The sequence below is a fragment of the Zootoca vivipara genome, chromosome 1 (assembly GCF_965207765.1).
Source record: "Zootoca vivipara chromosome 1, rZooViv2.hap1.1, whole genome shotgun sequence".
In the NCBI taxonomy this organism is placed as follows: Eukaryota; Metazoa; Chordata; class Lepidosauria; order Squamata; family Lacertidae; genus Zootoca; species Zootoca vivipara.
In genome coordinates this window covers 63,367,908-63,390,770 of record NC_142582.1, presented here as the reverse complement: position 1 = coordinate 63,390,770, position 22,863 = coordinate 63,367,908, and the positions used below count along the sequence as shown (strand labels likewise).

Below are 22,863 nucleotides of genomic sequence, written 5' to 3'. Positions count from 1 at the left end.
TACAACAAAACACAATTAATAAAATAAAGTAAGTGATAAAAGAGCCCATTTTTTTAAAAATGAATAACATACAACTAAAACCATTGGTACCTCAACAAGAGCACCTCAAGGGAAGACCAAGGGAAACAGGTGTGATTTCAGAGCTTTCCAATACCTGTCACAGCAAGGCCTGCTCCAATCCAGATGATATGGTATTCTCAAATCTGCTGTCTAGTGGCTGCCAGTCTTAACTGCTCTCACAGTTGGGCAAGTGAAAACAGCCTGCATTGTGCAAGCAGGCTGATATGCATGCAGGCCGTTCTTCAAGTAACTTGGATTGTTCTTTTAATGTCACAAGGGCTGTTGTTGTTTTTTTAGTCACAGTGTCATTTTTTCCAGGCTCAGGATGCTGGGCTTGTCCTTTAAAGCCTTGAAGAGCCTGGAACTGGAGTGCTTGAAGGTCTGCCTTCTTTGGCATGAACATACCCATTAATTAAAATACTCTCTGAAGGCCCTTTTCCAGTATCCCTGCCTTCATATATTAGACAAATGGGTCATCAAGGAGAGGGTCTTTTCTCTGGTTCCGCTTAAGCTTTGGAACTTCTAAAAGCATGTTAGCTTAGCACATTTTTGGAAACTTTCGGACACTGGGCTAAGTCTGTCCTGTTCTCTTGGGCTTTTGACAATTCAATGATCCTGTCCACATATGTTAAACCATAGTTAAAAACAAACAATAGTGCGTGCTGCTCAACAGTTTCCAGAGCATTCCTGCTGAACCATAAATGAAACAAGCCAGAGTCTCACTTGTCATGTTACCTGAACCCAGGCCTGTGGTTTGTTTCCTCCAAACATGCTATTGTGATGTATAGCCACTCATACTCCTTGAGCTCTCTTTTTTCATATATGCTGATCTAGGAAGTATTAAACACCACAATTGAGTCCAGGTGTGTGTTATCTGCATGGGAGTAAAGAAATAAGCCTTGGACTCATGCCCCCCCTCTCTTTACGCTCAAATCTTTAATCAGGACTGAGGCTTACACATGTAGGTATTAACTAGCTGTTTCTCAGTATAGGTTAAGTATTGGACATAAGGATGTGTACAAGCCATTTTGACACATAGTATTGGCATAGTTTGTTGGTGCCATTTAACAATGATTTGCAAAAGTTCAAATAAATTATTGTCAGTATTTATCTTCTTGTAGGCTGATGTTCGACCTCAGACAGATGGATGCAATGGTCTCAGATATAATTTGACTTCAGATATCATTGAATCTATATTTAGAACTTACCCTGCAGGTAAATAATCTATGCAGAACTGAGCTTATATATACATATGTAGCATCCCTGGTATCTACACAGTTTTTTCTGACTTTTCTCTTCAATTCACATATCAACTTCCATATATTTTCTCTTTCATTTTAAACTTTTAAACCATAAAAAGTTGGTGTTTTCAGCCTTGCATCTTTGTTGTGTGGGATGTTAAATGATATTAATTGATTTTACATTTAAACTGTAATAATCTTATGGAACCTCTGCTTCTCCAAGGTAACCTAGGATTCCCCATTGTGTGAACTTTATAAATTATATGCATAACCTAAATTAATGGTTACATCTGATTCCCATGAATGGTCTTTGTTTCTCTCCACGCTATACTGTCTTTACCTCCCCTCTAAGGGGCAGAAGAGATTAGTTGATGGGTTGCAAAAGTATTTTATTTATTGTGATCACTTTTTCCTCTTGTATTTCCCAAATTGGAAAGACTTGGGAAGGGAATTGGTAGCACAGGAGTACATGGGGAGAATTTCCATTTGGAAATTTCTTGAAAGGAGCCAGAAACAGAAGGAAAGTTCCTCCTTCTTTTGCTCACTCCCACTCTACTGAAATGTTAGTTATCTGAAACAGCTAAGAGGAAGATAGACCTGGATTTGGAATCTAGAAGAGGGGAGATCTGGCCCTTCACCTCACATTTGAAAATGGCTCACATAAAACAGCATATGCCAACCATTTGTGTATCCATATTGCTAGAAAGATTAATAGACTACTCATTTTTCCTGAGAACACTGATGACAGATCAGCAATTAAATTCCATTTATTTGTAAGTGTTGTAAACAAGGCCAATGTCAATTTAAATTACACATATTTAAGCACACATATAAACAGCATGATATAGTAGTTCCCAAAAGGTGGCTTGGGTCCACCAGTTGGGGTCTTGAACCTTGCAGTTGGTTACAAGCTTGCCATCAATGGCAGATATGGAGTGGGAGCATGCAAAGGGTTTGGAATGGTTTCTCCCCTCCCTCCCCCCCACCCCGCCCACCTCCTGGTCAAGGATCAGGCAAGTTCTGAACAAAAATAAAATCCTGTTTGTTTGTCCTGTTAACAGAATGTTTGGAAACAATTTAATTTAGTGAATCTTCTTTCATTCCTATTCAATGTTGCTTTTTCATTGCATGTTGAACTATATTTTTGCGGTTGTGATACACTGTAAATCATCCTGAAATCTGATGCAATGGCAATATATATACATTGTAAATTATTTAATTTGAAAACAAAGTATCATTTCTAAGTGTTTTATGTTTGTCATGCTTACAGTAAAACTGAAATATGCAGAAAATGTTCCTCACAATATGACAGAGAAAGAATTCTGGACACGTTTCTTCCAGTCTCACTATTTCCACAGGGATAGGCTGAATGCAGGATCAAAAGACCTTTTTGCAGAATGTGCCAAAATGGATGAAAAGGGTATGTTTGTATTTCTTCACCTGTAGAAATACACTGCAGTTTCTAGCCAAGTTTGTCAGCTTCAGTAATTATACTGAATAAAATAGAAATCACATCTGGTAAATACTATACTCAGGAGTAGCAGGTGCTGAAATAACTAGAGTACTTAACTATTATAATATTTTAAAAGTTTTCAGCTTGTGATATTGAACTTTTTAAGCTGTTCACTCAGCAATGTCCTATTGACTAACATTCCAAGATGGTAGGATTCCATTCTTTGCTTACCTTTTTCATGTTTTATTCGTATTATTTTTAGAATTCTTGCACATATATTCTAGAAACAAAGGTAGCCCATACCCAGCAAACCCAACAAAGTTTTATTTGGAGATCCCCCAAAGTACACTATGAAAGCCTGTATTCTCATCCATATACTAAGACTTATAACAGTATGCATATATAAAACATGTTCTTACTAAGTGATCTACAAGTTAGTAAGGTAGACACTTTTCTTCTTCTATTTTTCCCTTTGATGATTTTGTCTATGAAGGAAGGGATGGAAATTAGTGGAAATGACTCTACCACAATACTTGCAAAGCTAATTGAAAGCACATCAGTAATTTGCTCACATAGGGTTGTATCCAGCTCCCTGGAGCACATTGATTAAATTTTTCAATAGTTGGTTCTGCTATGGCATCCAATATTTTAAATTCTCACAATTGAGTCCTTGAGTGTATTTTGAGGGTGCATAGGAGAGGAGAGGGAAGTTTCATTGAGCAAGCTGCAGTCTGTTGCACAAGTGGGACAGCAGTGAGGGACCACCACATGTTGAAGAAAAATGGGTACATATTGGAAGTCAAACGGAATCAATTCCAGAAGTCCATTCAACTTCCATAATGTTCGAAAACCAAATTGTGGCTTCTGATTGGCTGCAGTAAGCTCCTGCAGCCAATCAGAAGCCGCGGAAGCCCCGTCGGATGTTCGGGTTCCAAAAGAACATTCACAAACCGGAACAATCACTTCCTGGTTTGTGGCGTTCAGGAGCCAAAATGTCCAAGTTCCAGGGGCATTTGGGATCCAAGGTACGACTGTATATGTATGCCATGCAAAAGCATATTTTTCTGGTTCACATGTAATGCTAAAGTGTGATTCAAGCAAAGCATCTGGCTTGCACGTTCTCCCTCCCTTCTCCCAGCTATGCAATTAGGAGAACTGCGGAGTTTAGCTTTTAAAAAAACAAACAAACACTGGTTTCACATTGCATATGAATTTGAAAACCTTACAAAGGTGACGCACGTGAACAAATGCTGGTTGTAAGCCAGGTTGCCTGGCCTATATGCAAAGCTAAAAGCTCAAGCCTTCCCAGCTGTTTGGAAGTGGGTAAATCACTCACATCTGTTAAGTGCTAAATCGTATTTCTTTTTGTAGGCTTGCTCAGCTTAGATTGCAATGTTAGACTGAAAGACCTATCTCAATATGGCATATCGTCTTCCAAGTATATATGGACTTTCCCTTTTTCTCCTAGGTTTAAAAACAATGGTGTCTCAAGGTGTGAAAAATCCTTTTTTAGATTTAACAGCCTTGGAAGATAAAACGTTGGAGGAAGTAAGTATGAGTGATTTAAAACTATGAATTGTATAATATGTATGCCAAGTAAGCATATGGTATTGGCTCTCAGGAGTCTGGGCTATACTGCTTCAATAGCCATGTCCCTCACCAGCCCTTCTTCACACCATCCATTTGTGTACTTATGTGGCTGGAGTGTGTCCTTGAATTCTGATAATGCCTCTTGCTTGCCTGGAGGACACTACTAGTATATTGCCAGGTTCCATAATTTAGCTTGCCATGACAAGTGTACTGCTGCCATCTGGCAAGTATGACAAACCCACCTTCCCTCTCAGTGGGGATCATTGCCTTATTGACTCTTGCCAAGAAATCAGTTTCCTAGTTTTAGAAAGCCTATTTGCCATTGGATAATAATGATTTGAGCACTAGTAGCATGATGCTTCTCTTGCAAAAGCTGTCTTAATTATGTACTTGTTGAGATCTGGGTAAGAGATTTAAAGATTGGGATACCAACTATTATTATGTCACAACCTGCACTAGACCACATTGCAATGCCAATAGTTCAGCATCTGATTTCAGATCTTCATATTATAAAATGCAGGATGTCTTGTTCAAACATTTTATAATCTCTTCCTTTGCAGGGTTATGGTGTTTCCTTGGCGCCTTCCACATCCAACGCTACAAAATCAGTAAAAGAGAGTAGCAATGCTGCCATTATAAAACGCTTTAACCATCACAGTGCCATGGTCCTTGCAGCTGGCCTCAGAAAACGGTAAGTTTCACCTAAGAACAGATCTTATACTAGACTGAAAATCAGCCAAGTCTATACTGTCGGATAGGCCAGCTCTATTTGTGCTGATGTTTAATAATTGAAATCAAAATTGAACAGGCAAACCATGCCCTTTGTAGCTCTGCTTAGATTGGCTCTGATATTGGATCTCTCTCAGACAGTTTTTATTAACTTACTTATTGGGTGCATGTATTGCCCATCCAACCAAAAGTCCCAGGATGGGCACATCACTAAAACTGTCTTCTGTCAAATAACTCAAGGAAGTTTACATGGGTCTAGAGGCTGCTGCCCAAAGGAAACTGTCTTCTCCGTACCCCTGACCCAGTATACTGCAGAAATGCTTTTTGCTTGTGCATAGAGATGTGGGATTAAATCCTGACCATTGTAAAGATCTTAATAAACTTGAGTAGTTTGTGAGAACACAGTATAATGCCTACAGTAATTCTTGCTTTTCAGAGACACACAGAATGACCACTACAATGAGGCCAGCAGTATGGATGGAAATTCCAGAGATTCAGATTTCTTTCAGCCACCAGTAAAAAAGGTAAGGCTGCCTTTGTGATTCTAAAAGAACACAGATGTTCTCCCTTATTGGACTACGCCACGTTCTGCTTCTTGCGTCTAGTTCTACAGTACTGTATGACTATGCCTTGTCTTACAGGTAAAGCTTCAAGAGTCCATTGAATATGAAGATTTAGAAAACAACAACAGCGTTAGAACTATTGCACTAAACCTAAAGAAATCAGATAGGTATGATTTGCAGGCCAAATAAAGTAGTTTGGTTCTTTTGGTTCAACACAAAAAGTCATTGACCCTGTTCGCCTCTTTTTCTGCACATCTTAGGGAGACATTCATGCTTTCAACAAGAAAGAAGCATGCTTATACAGTATATACATTACCTTCAGTTATGTTTTTTATAATAAAAAAAAGAAATAAATGAGAATCCTGCCCTCAGGCTCACAATTTAACCGACAGCAGAAAAAGGGAAGGAAGGGCTGGCAAATCTGAAGATACCGTTGAACACTGTGCGAAACATGAAAATAATTCCAAATATTACATTCTGCTTTTGCAAGAGCTTTATATAAGCAGAAGTGAAAGAGTAGCTGTAAAATGTTACCACACAGCTCTGCAGAAACTCTTGTATATGCTCTTGTACATGCATTTGCAAAATACTAGCCGCTGTTTTCTTTCCACTTAACAGTCATTGTCAAATCCAGCACTTAGGACTAAATCCAACATAGAGAAGCATTTTTTCACACATTGATTTCAGTGGGCTTAAGCAGTGTTTCTCAGACTTAAGTCTCCAACTGTTTTTCATCTGCAACTCCCACTATCCCTTGCTAGCAGGACCTGTGATAAGGGATGATGGGAATTGCAGTCCAAAAACAGTTGGAGACCCAAGTTTTGGGAAACACTGGGGTTTAAGCTAGTCTAAGTCTTTGGTGGTTTTACGCTATAATCTTTTTCACTTGTTAAGATAATTAGGTGGATTAGAAGTGGTTGCAATATTTTATTGGTCCATGTGTTCCTCACTTCACCACTTTTATGGGTTTTTAGTTTTAGTTTTGTTTTTTGTATTTTCTGAAAAATTGACTTCATTGGTTATCCAGCTTAATCAGACACAATCACTTGGGTTCCCTTGCAGTAGAAGATTTCATTTTCTGGAAAATCAAAATGCATTTTAAGAAAACAATTTTTTCATTTCAAGTGAGAGCAGAACAAAGAGTGGGGTTGAATGCTGAGAAATTGGATCCTTATTCCCAGATTTTTAATTATAATTTCTCCTTTGGTCAACAGGTATTATCATGGTCCAACACCAATTCAATCACAGCAATATGCAACTAGCCAAGATATTATTAATTCTTTGTATAGTATTAGAGAAGAAATGGACACTTATGTACCCAAACTAACTCAGGTAGGATATGTATGTTGCTTTATTAAATAAAACAAAACACCAAAACTAGATTCTGATTGTCCATATGATTAGAAGATTGGATATTGATTGATGCTGCCCAGCATACTTAATCTTGTAGAAGCAAATGTTGTTTCCTTTGCATATTGTAAAAAAGTTTGAGAACTATTTTTATCAAGCACAGAATATTCAGCTTCAATGTTACGTTTTTAACTGATAGTTATGACTTGCATAATTGTAGCAGCTATAATTAAGTCCACTGCAGTCTTGTAGTGAAAGCTACATGTGTAACCCCCTTTTTATTATTCATATTGCACCATTATTGTGCATAGTACTTTTCAGAAGACAATTGGTCAGGTACCTGCTGTGATGAGATTACAGTATCAAAAAAAACAGATACAGGAGAATAGTTGAGGAAGGGGAGAGAATAGAAAGCAGAGGTAAATGGGGAGAGAATGTGCAATTATTTCAGTTGTATATACTTAGGGACGCGGGTGGCGCTGTGGGTTAAACCACTGAGCCTAGGGCTTGCCGATTAGTAGGTCGTGGTTTGAATCCCCGTGGTGGGGTGAGCTCCCGTTGCTCGGTCCCAGCTCCTGCCAACCTAGCAGTTCGAAAGCACGTCAAAGTGCAAGTAAATGAATAGGTGGGATACAGTGGGAAGGTAAACGGTGTTTCCGTGTGCTGATTTGGTTCACCAGAAGTGGCTTTGTCATGCTGGCCACATGACCTGGAAGCTGTATGCAAGATGAGCGCTGCAACCCCAGAGTCCGCAACTGGATCTAACGGTCAGGGGTTCCTTTATACTTAGTTACAGTCTGGCATGGAACCCTGTTAAGGTATCAGTTTTTGCAAGTGGTTCTTCCATGTGAATGCTTCCCAACCACCTGCAGTTCTTGCATGTTCACAGGGTGCTTGCATGTTCACTACAGCCCTCCACTGTAAGTACAGAGTTGTAACATGTAAGGTGTTAAATAACTTCTACGGTAGGATAAACTCAGGACTGTTGGAGAGGAATAAACGTGGGACATCCACAGAAAATATATATGAGTGGATTCAATTTAATTGTTTCATGCATGGAACAAGGTCTGCTTGTGAAATGGGACTTTGCCCACACCCCACACATCGGCTCTGGAGGGTTGGGGGCAAAGTCCCATTGCGTGAGTGGCCTTGTTCTCCATGCACATACCCCACTTAACCACTATGCTGAATTCCACTCTCTCTTCAGAAGGCCTTTGGAGTACATTTAGTATTGTTTCGTTCACTCAAATAATCAGTACCATGTTGGGATATATGAAGAAGACAGTCTTTTGAGTTTAAAGGAACCAGGCCATGTTGATACATGATTGCATAACCTAACTGCCTTAGCATGTTAACTGCTCGATTATGAAACAGCATAGTGCTTTGCTTGTTCATTCATTTGCTATCTTTTTGAGCTCTCCCTCTGCACACCTTGCAGTTGAGCAGCAGGAAGTGAAATCGTGCCTCTTCTTGTACTGCACTTTCAGACATTAGATGTGAACAGATTGTTCTTGCTGTTGGTTTGGTGGTTTTTCTCCCTTATTCTGACAGTCAGTTTGATTTTTCTGCTTCTGCTGTTAGGCTAAACTATGTAAAGCACTTTAAGAATGGTTATGGCTGAGTTATATAAATATAATAAATATCCACTTGGGGTATAACAAGTATTGTCATTCTTAATATAACACTAAATAATAATTGCACTTTAGAACAAAATTAATATGGCATATAACTGTATGTTAAGCCCTTATGACTCAAACAATATCTATAGGTTTTGAGGAGTTCTTTTATTATGGTGTCTGACCTTTATTTTGCCTCTTATTCAAGGTTATCTCAAGTGGTGCTGCAAGTAGTACGATCGCAGCTCTGTCACCTGGAGGAGCACTTATGCAGGGTGGAACACAGCAAGCCATAAATCGTAAGTATTTTATGTCTTCATCACTCATGCCTTATCAAATGTGTGAAATGGTCGTGTAAGCATTGTAGGACAATTCTTTTAGCTAAGGTGAAGAGATTAAAATATCTGACTAGTTGTACAACCCTGGCTGTGGCAAGAGTTCTTTTTCCACCCAACTCAGGCCAGTTGAATAGTTGCTGACACTCTCATTTCTAACCTTTGACATTGAAAGCCAATCCAAACGCCAGGTGTGTTGATAGTGTCTTCAGCCTGCTTGTACTACCTCAGTAAGGCACATAAAGGTTTGGAAACAGATCTCCTTGCTCTTGAAAATAGTAGCCATCGTGGAAGAAAGGCAGGATAGAAATGAATTCAATATATTTGTATTTGAGAATAAATATATTTTGGTTTTGGCCTAGTCCTTAGCTGTGTGGGATCCTCTAATGATGCCAATATCAAATACACAATTTTCTGCCCACTGCCAACTATCACAGTTTGTGAGCTGAGGTGGTAGTGTAAATGTGACTTGCCTTCATTGTTTCTGACTGCAGAGATGGTGCCAAATGATGTTCAGGCTGAGCTGAAACACTTGTATGTGGCACTAGGAGAGCTGTTGCGACATTTTTGGTCCTGCTTTCCGGTTAACACACCATTCCTAGAAGAGAAGGTAGGAAGGATCTATAGTAGAACTTGGCTTATCCCTATCATTATTGATATACAGCAGTCTGTTCTGTAATGAAATGTGCATGCTGAGATCTGTTGATATGAAAGCTTTCTATAATGTGTGGCCTGCTGCATGCAACAGTTCTGTCCCAGATGAACAGCAGTGTGTGGAATGTCAGCCTGAAGAAAGTTCGCTATTGGAGCAAATGTAGTACCAGCTGACCTTGCTACCTAATCCAGTGGTTTTTTCAAATAATTTCAAAAGAGGTGATTTTGTCTTCAGGGACTTTAAATGAAACTTTGAAAATTATTAAGTGCAGGAAAAACGTTTTGCCCTGCATATGTGTTCGATATTTTAATCAGGCATACTATATAAAGTTTAAAGTATACTGTAACACCTTTAAAGAAACTTCAAAACAACAGTGTAGTCTGCTTTCCCATTCAATCAGAAGTTTTAGGGTTCTATTTAAATGTGTCTCTGCTAATACACTTTTAGATATATACTAGTGTCATTCAGCCCGCTCAGTAAACGGGCGCTAGCCGGACGGGAACGGAGGGGAAGCCCTGGGACCGTGCAGGTGTCACCTCCATCGAGTGCCTGAGGCCCACCAGCTCCTCCTCCCGCTGTCCCGAGTAGCGACGGCCTCCTCCACCTCCCTTCTCCTCCTCACCTGAGGAGAAGGAAGAGGCCTCTGCCGCCACCTCCCGTAGCGCGCCTCAGGTAAGCGCGCCTCCCTTTGCTCTCCCGCCTCGCCGCCCGCACGTCACTCCGCCGCAGCTCCCGCTCTTGCCCCACCCGCCGGCAAGCGCCTGAGGCCCACCAGCCCCTCCTCTGCCTCCTCCCGCTGTCCCGAGTGACGACGGTCTCCTCCACCTCCCTGCTGCGGCGGAGTGATGCGGGGCGGTGAGGCGGGGCGCTTACCTGAGGCACGCTGTGGGAGGCGGTGGCAGAGGCCTCTTCTCCTCAGGAGAAGGGAGGTGGAGGGGGCTGTCGCCACTCGGGACAGTGGGAGGAGGCGGAGGAGGGGCCGGTCTCTGCGCTCCCAAGTCTCTGCATCCAATCCCTGTGTCCGTGGGGCACATGCGCAGTAGCGCGGACACAGGGATGACGCAGAGACACAGGGACTTTATTATATAGGATATAAATCATTTTTATTAAATTTTCCACTTTAACAATCCAATCAAATCATTTTAAATATTCCAAATTATACATATACATATCAAATAATCCAAATATTCTACCAAATTATACGGGGGGTTGGGGGACTTTCCATGCTTCAAAGTTCGGAGGGCTGATCATCATCATAGTTCTATTGCATTTCATAATCATTTCCGGTGGTTCCTCTATTTCTTTCTGTTGTTATCCTTCATTCTTTTGCAGCCTCTGAGTTGTTCCCACATGCCAGTTAAAACAAACAATAATGTGTTTCTGTGTGGATTTTATGTCTTGATTCCCCTTCCATAAGTTTGCAGTATTTCCTCACACTCTGGTATTTCTGCCGAATCAATTCAAAAGTCTTTTCACTGCTGGCAGCCGCCATCTTCACATAGTTCCTATAGAATCAAGTCTAAGCGTCCGCTCAGTAATTTTCCCAAACCGGTTGCATCAAACATTAGCCTTTCCAGGGGAGATTTACCAAATCAAACCGGAGATACAAATATAATTACATATTAAAGGCTCACCTCCCCCTATGACTATTTATAATTCTGCAACCCAGTCTTGACTTCCAGCATGGCGGATTTCCAAATTACAACTGCGACACTGCTCCCACAAAGATTCCAGGAAACCGTCCAAAGTTTTTATCAAAACTCCAGCAGCTAATGAGATCCTGCTTCTGTCTGATATCAATAAACTGGGGAATCTTTTATCCTCTTCCAAACAAATCAAAGATCAAAAGCCTTAATTATATAGTATTTTCATTTCCACACAGTTTATAATTTTAAAACCATATTATATCAACAAATATCAAACTTTAGTCTCGCTTGTTATAAATATTGCAAACGGTTCTTCTGGGTTTTTATTTTGCCAAGTAATATAATGAAGCAAAATACAATAATAAGAGAGGCTGGCCCCTCCCTTTCCGTTCCATTCCAACATACCAACAGATGTTAAACCTTCTTCCACTGAGTTTTTTTGGCACCTCGGTGGCTGGGTTGTTTAGCAGAGTAATTCCTCCCTCCTCGCTCGAAGCATGTCCAAAACTTCAATCCAATTTTTCATCTTAAGAAATGAAACTTGATGCACTCACGGAGACAGCATACAGGAGAGCCAGACTCTCACTGGGCCTTTCCATCCAGTGCCCCCTGGGCCCTCCTTCCTAATTTGGCGCTGGGTTATTGGGCATCTGCGGATCAGACTGTGTTTTGGGAGGCTGATTACTCCCATCTCAGCCTCTAATTACCCCGTGGGAGTCAGGGCGATGGAATTTTAAGCCCTCTTCCGTGACGCCTCAAGCAGAAGTCCTAACACACTTTTTTTTTGATCCAGTGGAAGATTATATAAATGGAAAGTGTGAGGTGGAAGTAATTTTCACTGATATTTTTCCCCTTCCATCTGACCCACACGTGAGCTCCCCCCCATCTGTTTCAGAGTTGGGGACCTTTTTTGGAATAGTGTAGTGTGTAGCATAGGAAGCTGCAAAAGAAAAAGGGAAATTTGCAGGGGGGGTCCCTCTACCCCCCCCCCCCCCCGCATTTCCCCACTTACAGAATGCTCCAGTTAGAGTAGTTTCAGCAGCGGAGCACAATTGGATACAAGCATTAGGGTGAAATCCAACAGTGGAAATCTACCAGTGGAACGGATAAGTTTGAAAAAGCAAAATAGCTTCCTTTAAATGTTTGTTCTCTGATATTTTCTCTTTCAGGTTGTGAAAATGAGGAGTAATCTGGAAAGATTTCAAGTTACTAAACTGTGTCCATTCCAAGACAAAATTCGAAGACAGTATTTAAGCATAAATGTAAGAGGGAAAAGCAACCTACAAATATGAAATATAAGAGTAGCATAATGCATTGTTTATATAAATTACTGATTGCTAGAAAGAATGGCAAAATTGATTTGCCTTATGGCTATACGAAACAGGTACCATTGACTTCAGAAATATGGAGGCTTTCAGTTTTTTCCTAGAGTGGGCAGTGAACACCGTGAAAGTATTTCCTGTAACCCAGCCCCATTCCCTCTTAAATGTCAACTTCGAAAATGACAACTATACCCACTTATTGCTCCCATGTCGTAAAATGAGCAGCATCTCAACTCTTTAACAGCAGGGACCTCACATTAACTGAAGGTACCTTGTGGTCACTATCCTGCTTCAAAGCTTTACCATGATCATGACTCAAATGCCTAAACTCTTATTTTCCTGTGGGTGGTCTTACTGAATCCATTGCCATGACCTGCATAAGATAAGGCTAAATGTGCTTTTCTTTTGTGAGTTATTTAAACTTCCCTTCAAGTTGCTAGCTATATATTGCCAGTATGTACTATTGTGCAATAGAGGACCAGTAAAAAAAGTTCGGATTCAGGAAATGCAGTCTTCGATCCTAACTTTCTACACTCCTTTACCATCACTGATTGTGTGATTCTGCTTTTTTGCACTCAAAGAAGATGAATACTTGGGGTTCTATACAACTCAGTTCTCCTCAGAGTAGACTCAATCAAAATTAACAGTCCAGACTTAAGTCACTTTCATTAACTTCATTGGGTCTACTCTTAATAGGACTAACATTGAATGCAGTCCTTGGCTTAGTAATATTTTTGTACTCATTTTTGCAAACCTTGGTTGTTTTTTCAGCTGATAAATCACATAGAAGAAATGCTGCAAACAGCCTACAATAAATTCCACACATGGCAGTCTCGGCGTATGTTGAAGAAAACGTGAAGATCCAGTGGTGCCGGATTTTTTGAGTGGGAAGCGTTTGCAATAGCTGTAGGAATGCAGCTACCCAGTGACAATGCTGGAAAGTCAGCATCATGCGGACTCCTGAAAACGATGCTAACTGAACTTGCACACTTTCTGGAAAAGAAACAAAAGGTCAAACTTGAAAACTAGGGAGTTAAAAGGAACCAAATCAGAAGAGCTAAGTGGCAAATATCTATATCTATAAATGTAAAGACACTGTTTACTGCAGTTACTCAGGAACTGCTTTTGATTTTCATAAAGAGCTGCTTTCAGAAATAAAAACTTTAAAAGGGGTGTATTAATGAAGTCCAAGATTGTTTGTCTAGTTTTTTAAAAGTGTATGGTACAGGGTAGAACCTAAACAGCTTCACTGTATCTTGGCATTATATTGAATTCTGTTTGTATTTCTAGAAACAGGTTTAACATTTTAAATATTATTGAGAGACTGTTTTGCCTCAAATTCCTAAGCAGCTTAGATGCTAAAATAAAAAGGTTTTGGTTTTGTTTGTTTTTTTGCCATGTTTTGCTACAAATCAACAGCCAACGCACTGATGAAGTTTGGTGTTTAAAGGAGGTACCTTTGGCAGAAAGAGTGCAAAGTTTTATGCAGGATTTTTACCAGCCATCGTTTACATGTTTTCTTTTTACCGCTAGTGTGCTGCTGCAGTTTTTTAAAGTCTGACTTTTGTTTGGAGGTGAAACAAAATCATTTTTAAAGTGAGTTTAAGAAGCTTACAGAAGTAATAACTTTTTTATACTTTGGAGGGGAAAAACAATCTTATATGTGCTTTTTTCAGTTCTCTCCTGATGACTGTTAGCGCTGTAGCTGGCGACTAGATAATCATTGAAGAGTGAAAATACAATATCTTTAGATATACCGTATGTGGAATCTGTTCCATATTATGGTCCAAACAGGAAGCACTTCACTCTTACCTAAGATGTACCTGCCATGTATTAAATACTTGACTTATAAAAACAAAGTAAACTTGTTTTATATAGTCCATGGAGTCAGACTCCTTATATTTTGTTGTCTTAATGTCTTCCTCATTAGAAGTCTATTCTAGGACCAAGCAAATGGCTTTGATTATGTGTGTGATGAGATCTATTGAGCTATTTTAGAAATCCGTGGTTTATGACCCCGTAAACCATTATTTTTTAGTGGCAACTGTTGGAATTCATTGGTAAGTTAGAAACTTTATCCTATTTTCAGAACTGTTCATGCCCAGAAAGAATTATTAGTATTACTGAATTACAGTGTGTTGGGATGAAGGATCACTTCCCACCTTGAGCCATGTCTAGAGCCACAAGAACCTCTCCTCATGCAAGAGTATGTGCTTCTTTACATGCTCGCACAGTGTTCTCCGGTGAATTGATATTCTGCAACAACCCAAACTTTATAAGCAGACCACTGTATCTATACTGAAATACTATGAAGTACTGTAGATGTAAGGCATTATCCTTAAACTTGCCACTGCTTGCCTTTTCAGAGGGGCTGCATGTTGTGTGTTGCAAAATGATTCTGCTACTAAATGAAAAGGAGGCTTTCTCTTTGATCAGACACGGCAAAATGTGAAAAGCTGGAATTAATCATGAATAATAAAAGCTGCTGCTGTGGTAATGTCAACTTACTGAAACATGGCTCTGATAATACGTCATTGTGTCTTTTGGGTGAGCCCTTCAAGCAAGTGTAATTCTGATGACCTTGTCGGCAGTGTACCAATGACACATACATATCTTCAAGTATCATCTGAGCAACAAAGAGTGTACTACAGGCGGCGGGCTGAAACAGCTTTTTGCATTGAGAAATGCTTTGGTCAGGCTCAAGTGCTGGATTCATGTGCACACATTCTACTTGATCCTGTCACTGTGAAGGCATGAAGGTATACATTGCACTGATATTTCTGAGCAATAATTAGCTCATACAAACCATAAAGGTGGGCTTCATCAAAACTTATTCAGGAAGATAACCAGATTGACGGTCATTTGACAAAATATTTTTTCTGTCTTCCTGGGATTTTAAAATTTCCATAGATATGTCAGGCTTTGGGACAAAAAAGTCTAATTGCAGAAATATCCTCAAATAGAGAATTTAAACACCGTGAATGGTTTTTCAGTTCTTTGACTTAAGAAGTACCATGAGAGACTCCTACCAGAAGATGGCAATAGCACTATCATGCCTACTTTCCTTACCTAGCTCTTTTGTGCTCCTGCTGTTTGACCTTTGTTGATTCCAGTACTACTTAAGCATGGTCCAAAACCGAAGAGTGACATTAACTGTGAATTGTCTTTTGCTAACCATGCAGTTATTGGAATCTGAAGATAGAATTCTTACTTAATGGAAACTCATGCAACTTGTATCACTGGCATTGATCAAATATTGTAGAATAAATCTGAATTCTGTAGTCAAGTAGTTTTTTTATGCTTTAGGGTGTCTTATTTGGTGACCTCTCTCAAATCAAGAGGAAATATCAAAACTCGAGAATCTGATAATCGTGCTTGTGTAACTGAGTATTTTAAAGGCTCCTTTGTTTTTAACATGCTGAACTGTAATTCACTTCAAAATTTTATTTGCAAATATTCTAGGCTGCTGCAGCTGCCCTTCATTTGAAAGGAAAATATCCTTTCTATCTTTTAAATGGGAGCCTCAGCTTGAGCTACTGATGTGTGTGCTACTTCTGCTCAGGCATTGCATGTTGGGTAATGGCACACATGCACATCAATGCTCACCCAACCACACAGTCTGCACATTCAGCAAGAGGTCTAAGAGATCAAAGAAGAGCAGAGAGTACAGCCGCAGGAGGCTCTGGTTAGGCACACAAAGAACAATTTCAGTGATGAATATAATGAAACAATTGAACAAATATTTTGTTAAAAAAAAGTTATTTACATTTTTACAGTACAGTGGTGCCTCAACGTACGAATTTAATCCGTTCCGAAGGCACCTTCGTAGGTCGAAAAATTTGCAAGTCAAAAAGCCATTGGAAACGGAAAAATTCGTAAGTTGAAAAACCCCTATCTAAAACCGCTGCGGTTTCTGTTCAGATGTTGAGAAATTCGTAAGTGAAGTGTGCAGCCATTTGCCCCACTCATAAGTCGAAAAATTCAGTTGTCGAGTCGTTCGTAAGTCGAGGTACCACTGTACTTGCAAAAAATAGAATCCCATACATTTTAATCAAGTAATTTTGGAAAAGAAATACAAAAGTGTGCATGCAGCTCATAATGCCATTAAAATGTGGTGATTATGTATTTCCTAAAAATAAGGAGCTCCCCAAGTTTATTTTTTCCTGGGCTTTATTAATCTAATCCAGAGCCAGAGTGTGGGGTAGTGGGTAGTGGTTAGAGCCCTGGAATAGGACACGGGAGACCAGCATTCAAATCCCCACTTGGCCATGGAACTCAGTGGATGACCTCAAGCCAGTAACTGCCTCTCCCTACCTCGCAGGCTTGTGGGACCTAAGTGAGGAGGGAGATAACCATGTGATGCCACCTTGTGCTCCTTAGATGTAGTCAATCTGCCCCAGAGGGTTGGTGGAACCCACAAATTTGGGGAGGGGAAGTTGCATTGCACATAATGAAGCAATTTTCTAATTTTGTAACGCAGGAGTTAAATTTTTCCTCCACTTGTAAGCTGATTGTGTGTGGCCCATTCTACCACTGCCATTGTACTATAGGGCAAGGCTATGAGTTCCTGCCCTACTTCATCACACCATATGTTTGTTATTTGGCAAAAACAAATCAACCAGATCAGTGGCAAAGAGGAATTGCCTCTTTCCGTGTTATGCAGTGCCTGTGGTTCAGTATGTATATGTATACCTCTAGTATGGGTGCTGTAATGGGGATCTACATTCCATGAGAAAAGCCCTAGGTTTATACAGTACTGGATTACTGTATCCTTTGGGGCAGGAAGTTTGTTCCTGCTGATATTAATTAGGCAATAAGAGAAACTCTGTGGGCCTTAAAAAGTGGAGAGTGTGTCTTACTGTGTCTACATAATCTGCCACATACTTGTGTCGAAACCCACCCTAGGTGGCAAATGGCCCATTAAGAGAGATCAGTGGTCTTTTGTCAAAGGTCAGCCCCTTACATTGCCTAACAATGCCTGAATTTTTGAGGCTTTGTTCATCCTGGTTCCCTGTTTCATTCTTAACTAAAGTGGAAAAAGGAATTAGATGGTGACATTGCTAGCATTGGCACACACCAATTCTGGCCTCAGTGGGGTTGTGGTGCCTTTTGTTTTTCTGGGCTCTTGGTTGGTAAGCTGGCCTCAGAATCCAAGGAGAAAACAACCCTTTTGTAAACTGGATTTTTATGGCTAGGAAGCCCAATGAATCATGCAAGAGAGATGGCAATTTTACTTTTGACTTCTACCCAGCCCCAAACTTCCATGTAAAACTACTCAAGAAGCCTGTTGATCTGCTCCCCTTTCTTTCTCAGCTGTTCTGAACAGAGGCTGCTTCTGCTGTAAGGTAGCTCCAGGAGTCTGAATTGTGTTTTTGTTTTCAGAGCAGTCTGGGTAACACACTAGCACAATTAAATCACCCTTAATGATTTCCTGACCATTAATGTCATTACCAGGTCCTCACTCTGGCAGAGAGACCACTTCACCTTAAGCAAACATTGTTAACAAGCCATTTACTCTTTGAGTCAGATACAATGAGGCAATTGAAACAAAGCAACAGTATGTCTGAGCTGAACTGCACCACCTTTTAACTTTCTGCTTAGTGAGTATACATTTTGCCACTGAGCTGCTACAACCCCTCTCCCTAATACAGGCATCCACAAACTCGACCCTCCAGATGTTTTTGGACTACAATTCCCATCATCCTTGACCACTGGTCCTCTTAGCTAGGGATTATGGGCCGAGTTTGGGGGTGCCTGCCCTAATATATTCTTCATTTGCCTCTGACTTAAGCATCATGCTCATTGTAGCAGAAATAGTACATTCTGAGATTGCTGGAGCAATGAGCACCTTTAGATTCTCTACCTCATCACAGAGAATTGTAGGATTGTAGAGCTGGAAGGGACCAGAAGGGTCATCTAGTCCAGGCATCCCCAAACTTTGGCCCTCCAGATGTTTTGGACTACAATTCCCATCTTCCCCGACCACTGGTCCTGTTAGCTAGGGATCATGGGAGTTGTAGGCCAAAACATCTGGAGGGACGCAGGTTGGGGATGCCTGATCTAGTCCAACCCCCTGTAATGGAGGAATATTTGCCCAGCATGGAGTTCGAACCCATGACCCTGATATTTTAAGAGTCTCGTGCTCTACGAACCAAGCTATCCCGACTGTCATAAAAAAGAGCAATGGCAGATTGAGCAGTTATAACAGCAGCGTTGGTTGCCTTTGAAGAAGTTGACTAATTTGAAATCTGATGAAGTGGGCTCTGAGCCTTACCCAAAGCTGAATATAACATCCTAGGTATCCACCTGGGTGAACACATCTGGCCCTGGACAATGTATAGCATGTGATCCCTGAGTATCCTACACACTATATCTGCGATGTCTAAGATCCAGTCAGCTTGATGTCACTGGTCTCTGTGTTAAAAGTGTAAAGCTCCATATTGAGAGTCGGCAAAACAGACTGTCTTCTTTGCCATCTGTGGCTGTCATCTAAGGCAAATATGCTGCTCTCTTCTCTGTCTCCCCCACACTCCTTTAGATGCCTACTTAATGGGTACCGCTTAATTCCCATATGAAATGCAATAAAGAAAAGTTGAAAGTTGTTAGCTAGACTATACTGGAAAAGTTTAAAATGCATACTACTTCTTTTAACATTAATATGAGTTAGCACAGGCAGTGGGAATCTTCTCCTAAACTAGGCTGCCTGGTTTGCTGTTCCTGTGCCAATGTCCGAGACCTAGTTCTCATAGAGATGACAATCCTGTGTTCCCTAGGCATGACTGAATGATCCTCCTTGCAAAAAGAAATGTAAATAACATCCTGAAGGCTATGCTAGATTAGAACCTTTCTCTCTGACATCATTTAATAAAGTTGGCAGCGGCTAGATGTCCATTTGGACCATTGACTGTAATAGTAATTAGTTCTCTCTCCCCCCCCCCAAGTCTTTGTTATTTTTAATCAAATATAAAATGTGGGCTTGTTACACGTAGAACCATTAGTAAAGTCACTGGTCCTACCAAAATTGCTCATTAGCAACAATTAATAATTTGTTTATAAGCAGCCAGCCCTGGAATGAAGCAATCTGAACATTTCCCTAATTACTGAAGTTACACTGCAGAACAGTTTAAGATGGTTTTTAAGATTTTGCTGACAATGGGGGTATGGTGATGTTCTGAGTAAGTTCAGTGTACACAGGGAGGAAAACATTTAAAATGATAAATGAGTTAGGGAACTTGTTTCCACATCCCATTTGTTCTGACAGGTCCCTAATTTAACTTAGCACAAGTCAGTCTGAGAGGTATGTTGGAAAAGTTTGTACCTATGAGTCAGAATTTCACTGTGAGCTTACAAGCTGGCCTTCTTTGGCAAGAAGTCCTAAAAAATTTAAGTGGATGATTTAATGAAAATGCCATCAAACAAGTGCAATCATTTTAAATATCGCAGGAACCTGTTACATGAGTTACTTTCCTAGTAAAGTTACACAGTTACAAAACTAGCCATTTCTAGATCTGCACATGTACATTTCCCTTTCTCCTATGAGAACTGGGGAGCTGGAGGAAGCCTTATAGGCCATTATCTTGTTGCAGTATATATTTAGAGTTCAAGGGAGAAAGGTATCTGAAGAAGTGTGCATGCACACGAAAGCTCATACCAAAATAAAAACTTAGTTGGTCTTTAAGGTGCTACTGAAGGAATTTTTAAGGGAGAAAGAGAGAGAGACAGAGATTCATTCTGGTTTGGACATTTTTCTGGGATAAAGGAGTCAAGCATTATTTCTATTGGACCAGCATGTTAAATCTATTGCTATACTTTGTCAATATCATGACTTAGTACAAACCCATCTATGCTAGAGTACTTTCAATATTATAATCCTGTTGATTCTTCCTTTGATTTTATTTTCTAGCATGAAATATTTTTTGCTATGACCATTTGGTTTTAACATGTATTTAAAAAACTAAATGCCTGACTGTCAAGGCTGTAAGAGGTTCACTTTGCTGGCATGACGCTGAAAATAAGTTTCTAAATAATGCATGTGTTTCAACTGCATCGGTGATGTAACTATATTTGCCATGCAGTACAAAAACAAGGCAGGCTCATGTGCTCTGCTCTGCAGCTACAACCAGAAAGTGCTCTCAACTCTGAATGAACCAATACAGGTACCTAGAGGCAAGCTAAAAGCAAACAACATTGTCATTGAAGATACCATCTTTTACCTGGGTGAAGCATTGAGACGTGGAGTTATTGATCTTGATATCTTTCTAAAGGTAGGTTTGAGTAAATATTCAAAGGCACATTCATTTTTTCTGGTCCACTTAAACCGATAGTTGTATTCCTAGTTCTTAACTCGAATGCCTCTTCAAATGTAGGGTAGAGGGGAGGGTTTTTCAAGTGCATTGAATGGTACCATTGTGTGACTGTTACCTCTCTCACACACATAATCAAAACCGTAGTTTAGAGCCTTACACATCTGACAGCCAGGAAGATATAAGCCTGTAGAACAGAATAACTTGTCTTCCCAAGCTGAGTTGGTAAAGGTAAAGGGACCCCTGACCATTAGGTCCAGTTGCGGATGACTCTGGGGTTGCGGCACTCATCTCGCTTTACTGGCCGAGGGAGCCGGTGTACAACTTCCGGGTCAGGTGGCTAGCATGACTAAGCCGCTTCTGGCAAACCAGAGCAGCGCACGGACACGCCGTTTACCTTCCCTATTTATTTACTTGCACTTTGACGTGCTTTCGAACTGCTAGGTGGGCAGGAGCTGGGACCAAACCGCCAACCTTCTGATCATCAAGCCCTAGGCTCTGTGGTTTACTCTGGAGCAGTGTTTAAAAAGCCAGAAAGCATTTAAATTCCAGTTGCTAGTCTTCAGAGGCACACTGCCTCCAACACTGGAGATACAACATAGCTAGCTACTGTAGCTAGCAGTCACTGATAGCCCTATCATCCAATATTTTATCTCATCCTCTTGGCAAGCTATCCAAATTGGTGGCCATCACTTTTCTTTGTCTTCCCAAACTTGGGTTCCCAGCTGTTTTTGGACTACAATTCTCATCATCCCTGACCACTGGTCCTGCTAGCTAAGGATGATGGGAGTTGTAGTCCAAAAACACCTGGGGACCCAAGTTGGGGAAACACTGGTCTATGCCGAATCCTCCAACATTCAGCATCAATGGATGGCTTCGGATTCTAGTATTATGAGAGGAAGGAAAATTTATTGTCCACCTTCCTCACACTATGATAATTTATAATGGAGCTTCTAAAAGGAGGCTTTTCATTATTTGGTCTGGAAGTGACTATTTTTACACAAATTTAGCACATACACCCTTCATTTTTGAGGGACCCAGGTGGCGCTGTGGGTTAAACCACAGAGTCTAGGACTTGCTGATCAGAAGGTCGGCGGTTCGAATCCCTGCAATGGGGTGAGCTCCCGTTGCTCGGTCCCAGCTCCTGCCCACTTAGCAGTTCAAAAGCACATCAAATGCAAGTAGATAAATAGGGACCGCTCCGGCGGGAAGGTAAACGGCATTTCCGTGCGCTGCTCTGGTTCGCCAGAAGCAGCTTAGTCATGCTGACCACATGACCCGGAAGCTGTCTGCGGACAAATGCCGGCTCCCTCGGCCTATAGAGTGAGATGAGTGCCGCAACCCCAGAGTCGGACACGGCTGGACCTGATGGTCAGGGGCCCCTTCATTTTGCCCTAACTCGCCAGCTCCCGCCAACATAGTGCTCCTTTTGTGAAATTGAGTACACGTAATATTGTTAGCCAAGTGGAGTAAAGCGTAAGGGAAATAACTCCTGGATGGTTAAGTCCAGTCAAGGGCAACTATGGGGTGCGGTGCTCATCTTGCTTTTCAGGCCAAGGGAGCTGGCGTTTGTCCACAGACAGCTTTCCGGGTCATGTGTAATGTAAAGGACATGCTCCCTTGCCCTGAAATGCTGAAAAGCAAATTTAGCAGACTGAAATATATATTTTAAAAAAACTGCCCCTTAAAATTGTTAATTTTATGTGTATACTGTCTCTCTGTGTATGTGGATAGATGCATAATATATCTTGTCTGTCTGTGTTTGTTTGTTTGTTTCACTCTGAATAAGGGATGTGCCCCAAATCGTAACTCGAATCTAGTTCACGTCAATACTGAAGCAGAGATGGCAGCATGACAAACAGAAATGCGATTGCTCCCCAGGACTTGGATGTTAGCAGCAACCTTAAATAACCTGCATGCAGATTTTCAGTTCCAACGAGATTCTGGACCCATCCTAAGCATTAAAGGCTCTGTGCCAGAATCCAGCCAACCACCCTAAT

The 22,863-nt window shown here is 40.8% G+C and overlaps 1 protein-coding gene and 1 long non-coding RNA gene across 10 annotated transcripts in view; both read left to right on the top strand.

Annotated features, from left to right (window-relative positions):
• The window catches only part of GTF2H1 (general transcription factor IIH subunit 1), a 24,007-nt gene extending 8,166 nt beyond the window's left edge, over positions 1-15,841 (top strand). For all 9 annotated transcript variants that reach the window (XM_035120581.3, XM_035120564.3, XM_035120573.3 and 6 more), the window contains 11 exons: positions 1,182-1,275; positions 2,572-2,721; positions 4,223-4,302; positions 4,905-5,035; positions 5,510-5,597; positions 5,715-5,803; positions 6,851-6,968; positions 8,811-8,901; positions 9,432-9,547; positions 12,408-12,500; positions 13,332-15,841. In XM_035120581.3, coding sequence (XP_034976472.1) covers positions 1,182-1,275; positions 2,572-2,721; positions 4,223-4,302; positions 4,905-5,035; positions 5,510-5,597; positions 5,715-5,803; positions 6,851-6,968; positions 8,811-8,901; positions 9,432-9,547; positions 12,408-12,500; positions 13,332-13,418 — 1,137 coding nt within the window. In that variant the 3' untranslated portion in view covers positions 13,419-15,841. The remainder of the gene's footprint in view (positions 1-1,181; positions 1,276-2,571; positions 2,722-4,222; positions 4,303-4,904; positions 5,036-5,509; positions 5,598-5,714; positions 5,804-6,850; positions 6,969-8,810; positions 8,902-9,431; positions 9,548-12,407; positions 12,501-13,331) is intronic.
• LOC148687605 (uncharacterized) lies at positions 15,180-22,863 on the top strand. Its single transcript, XR_015949137.1, has 4 exons — positions 15,180-15,319; positions 16,337-16,435; positions 20,717-20,824; positions 22,653-22,863. It is a non-coding gene; the product is annotated as an uncharacterized LOC148687605 (long non-coding RNA).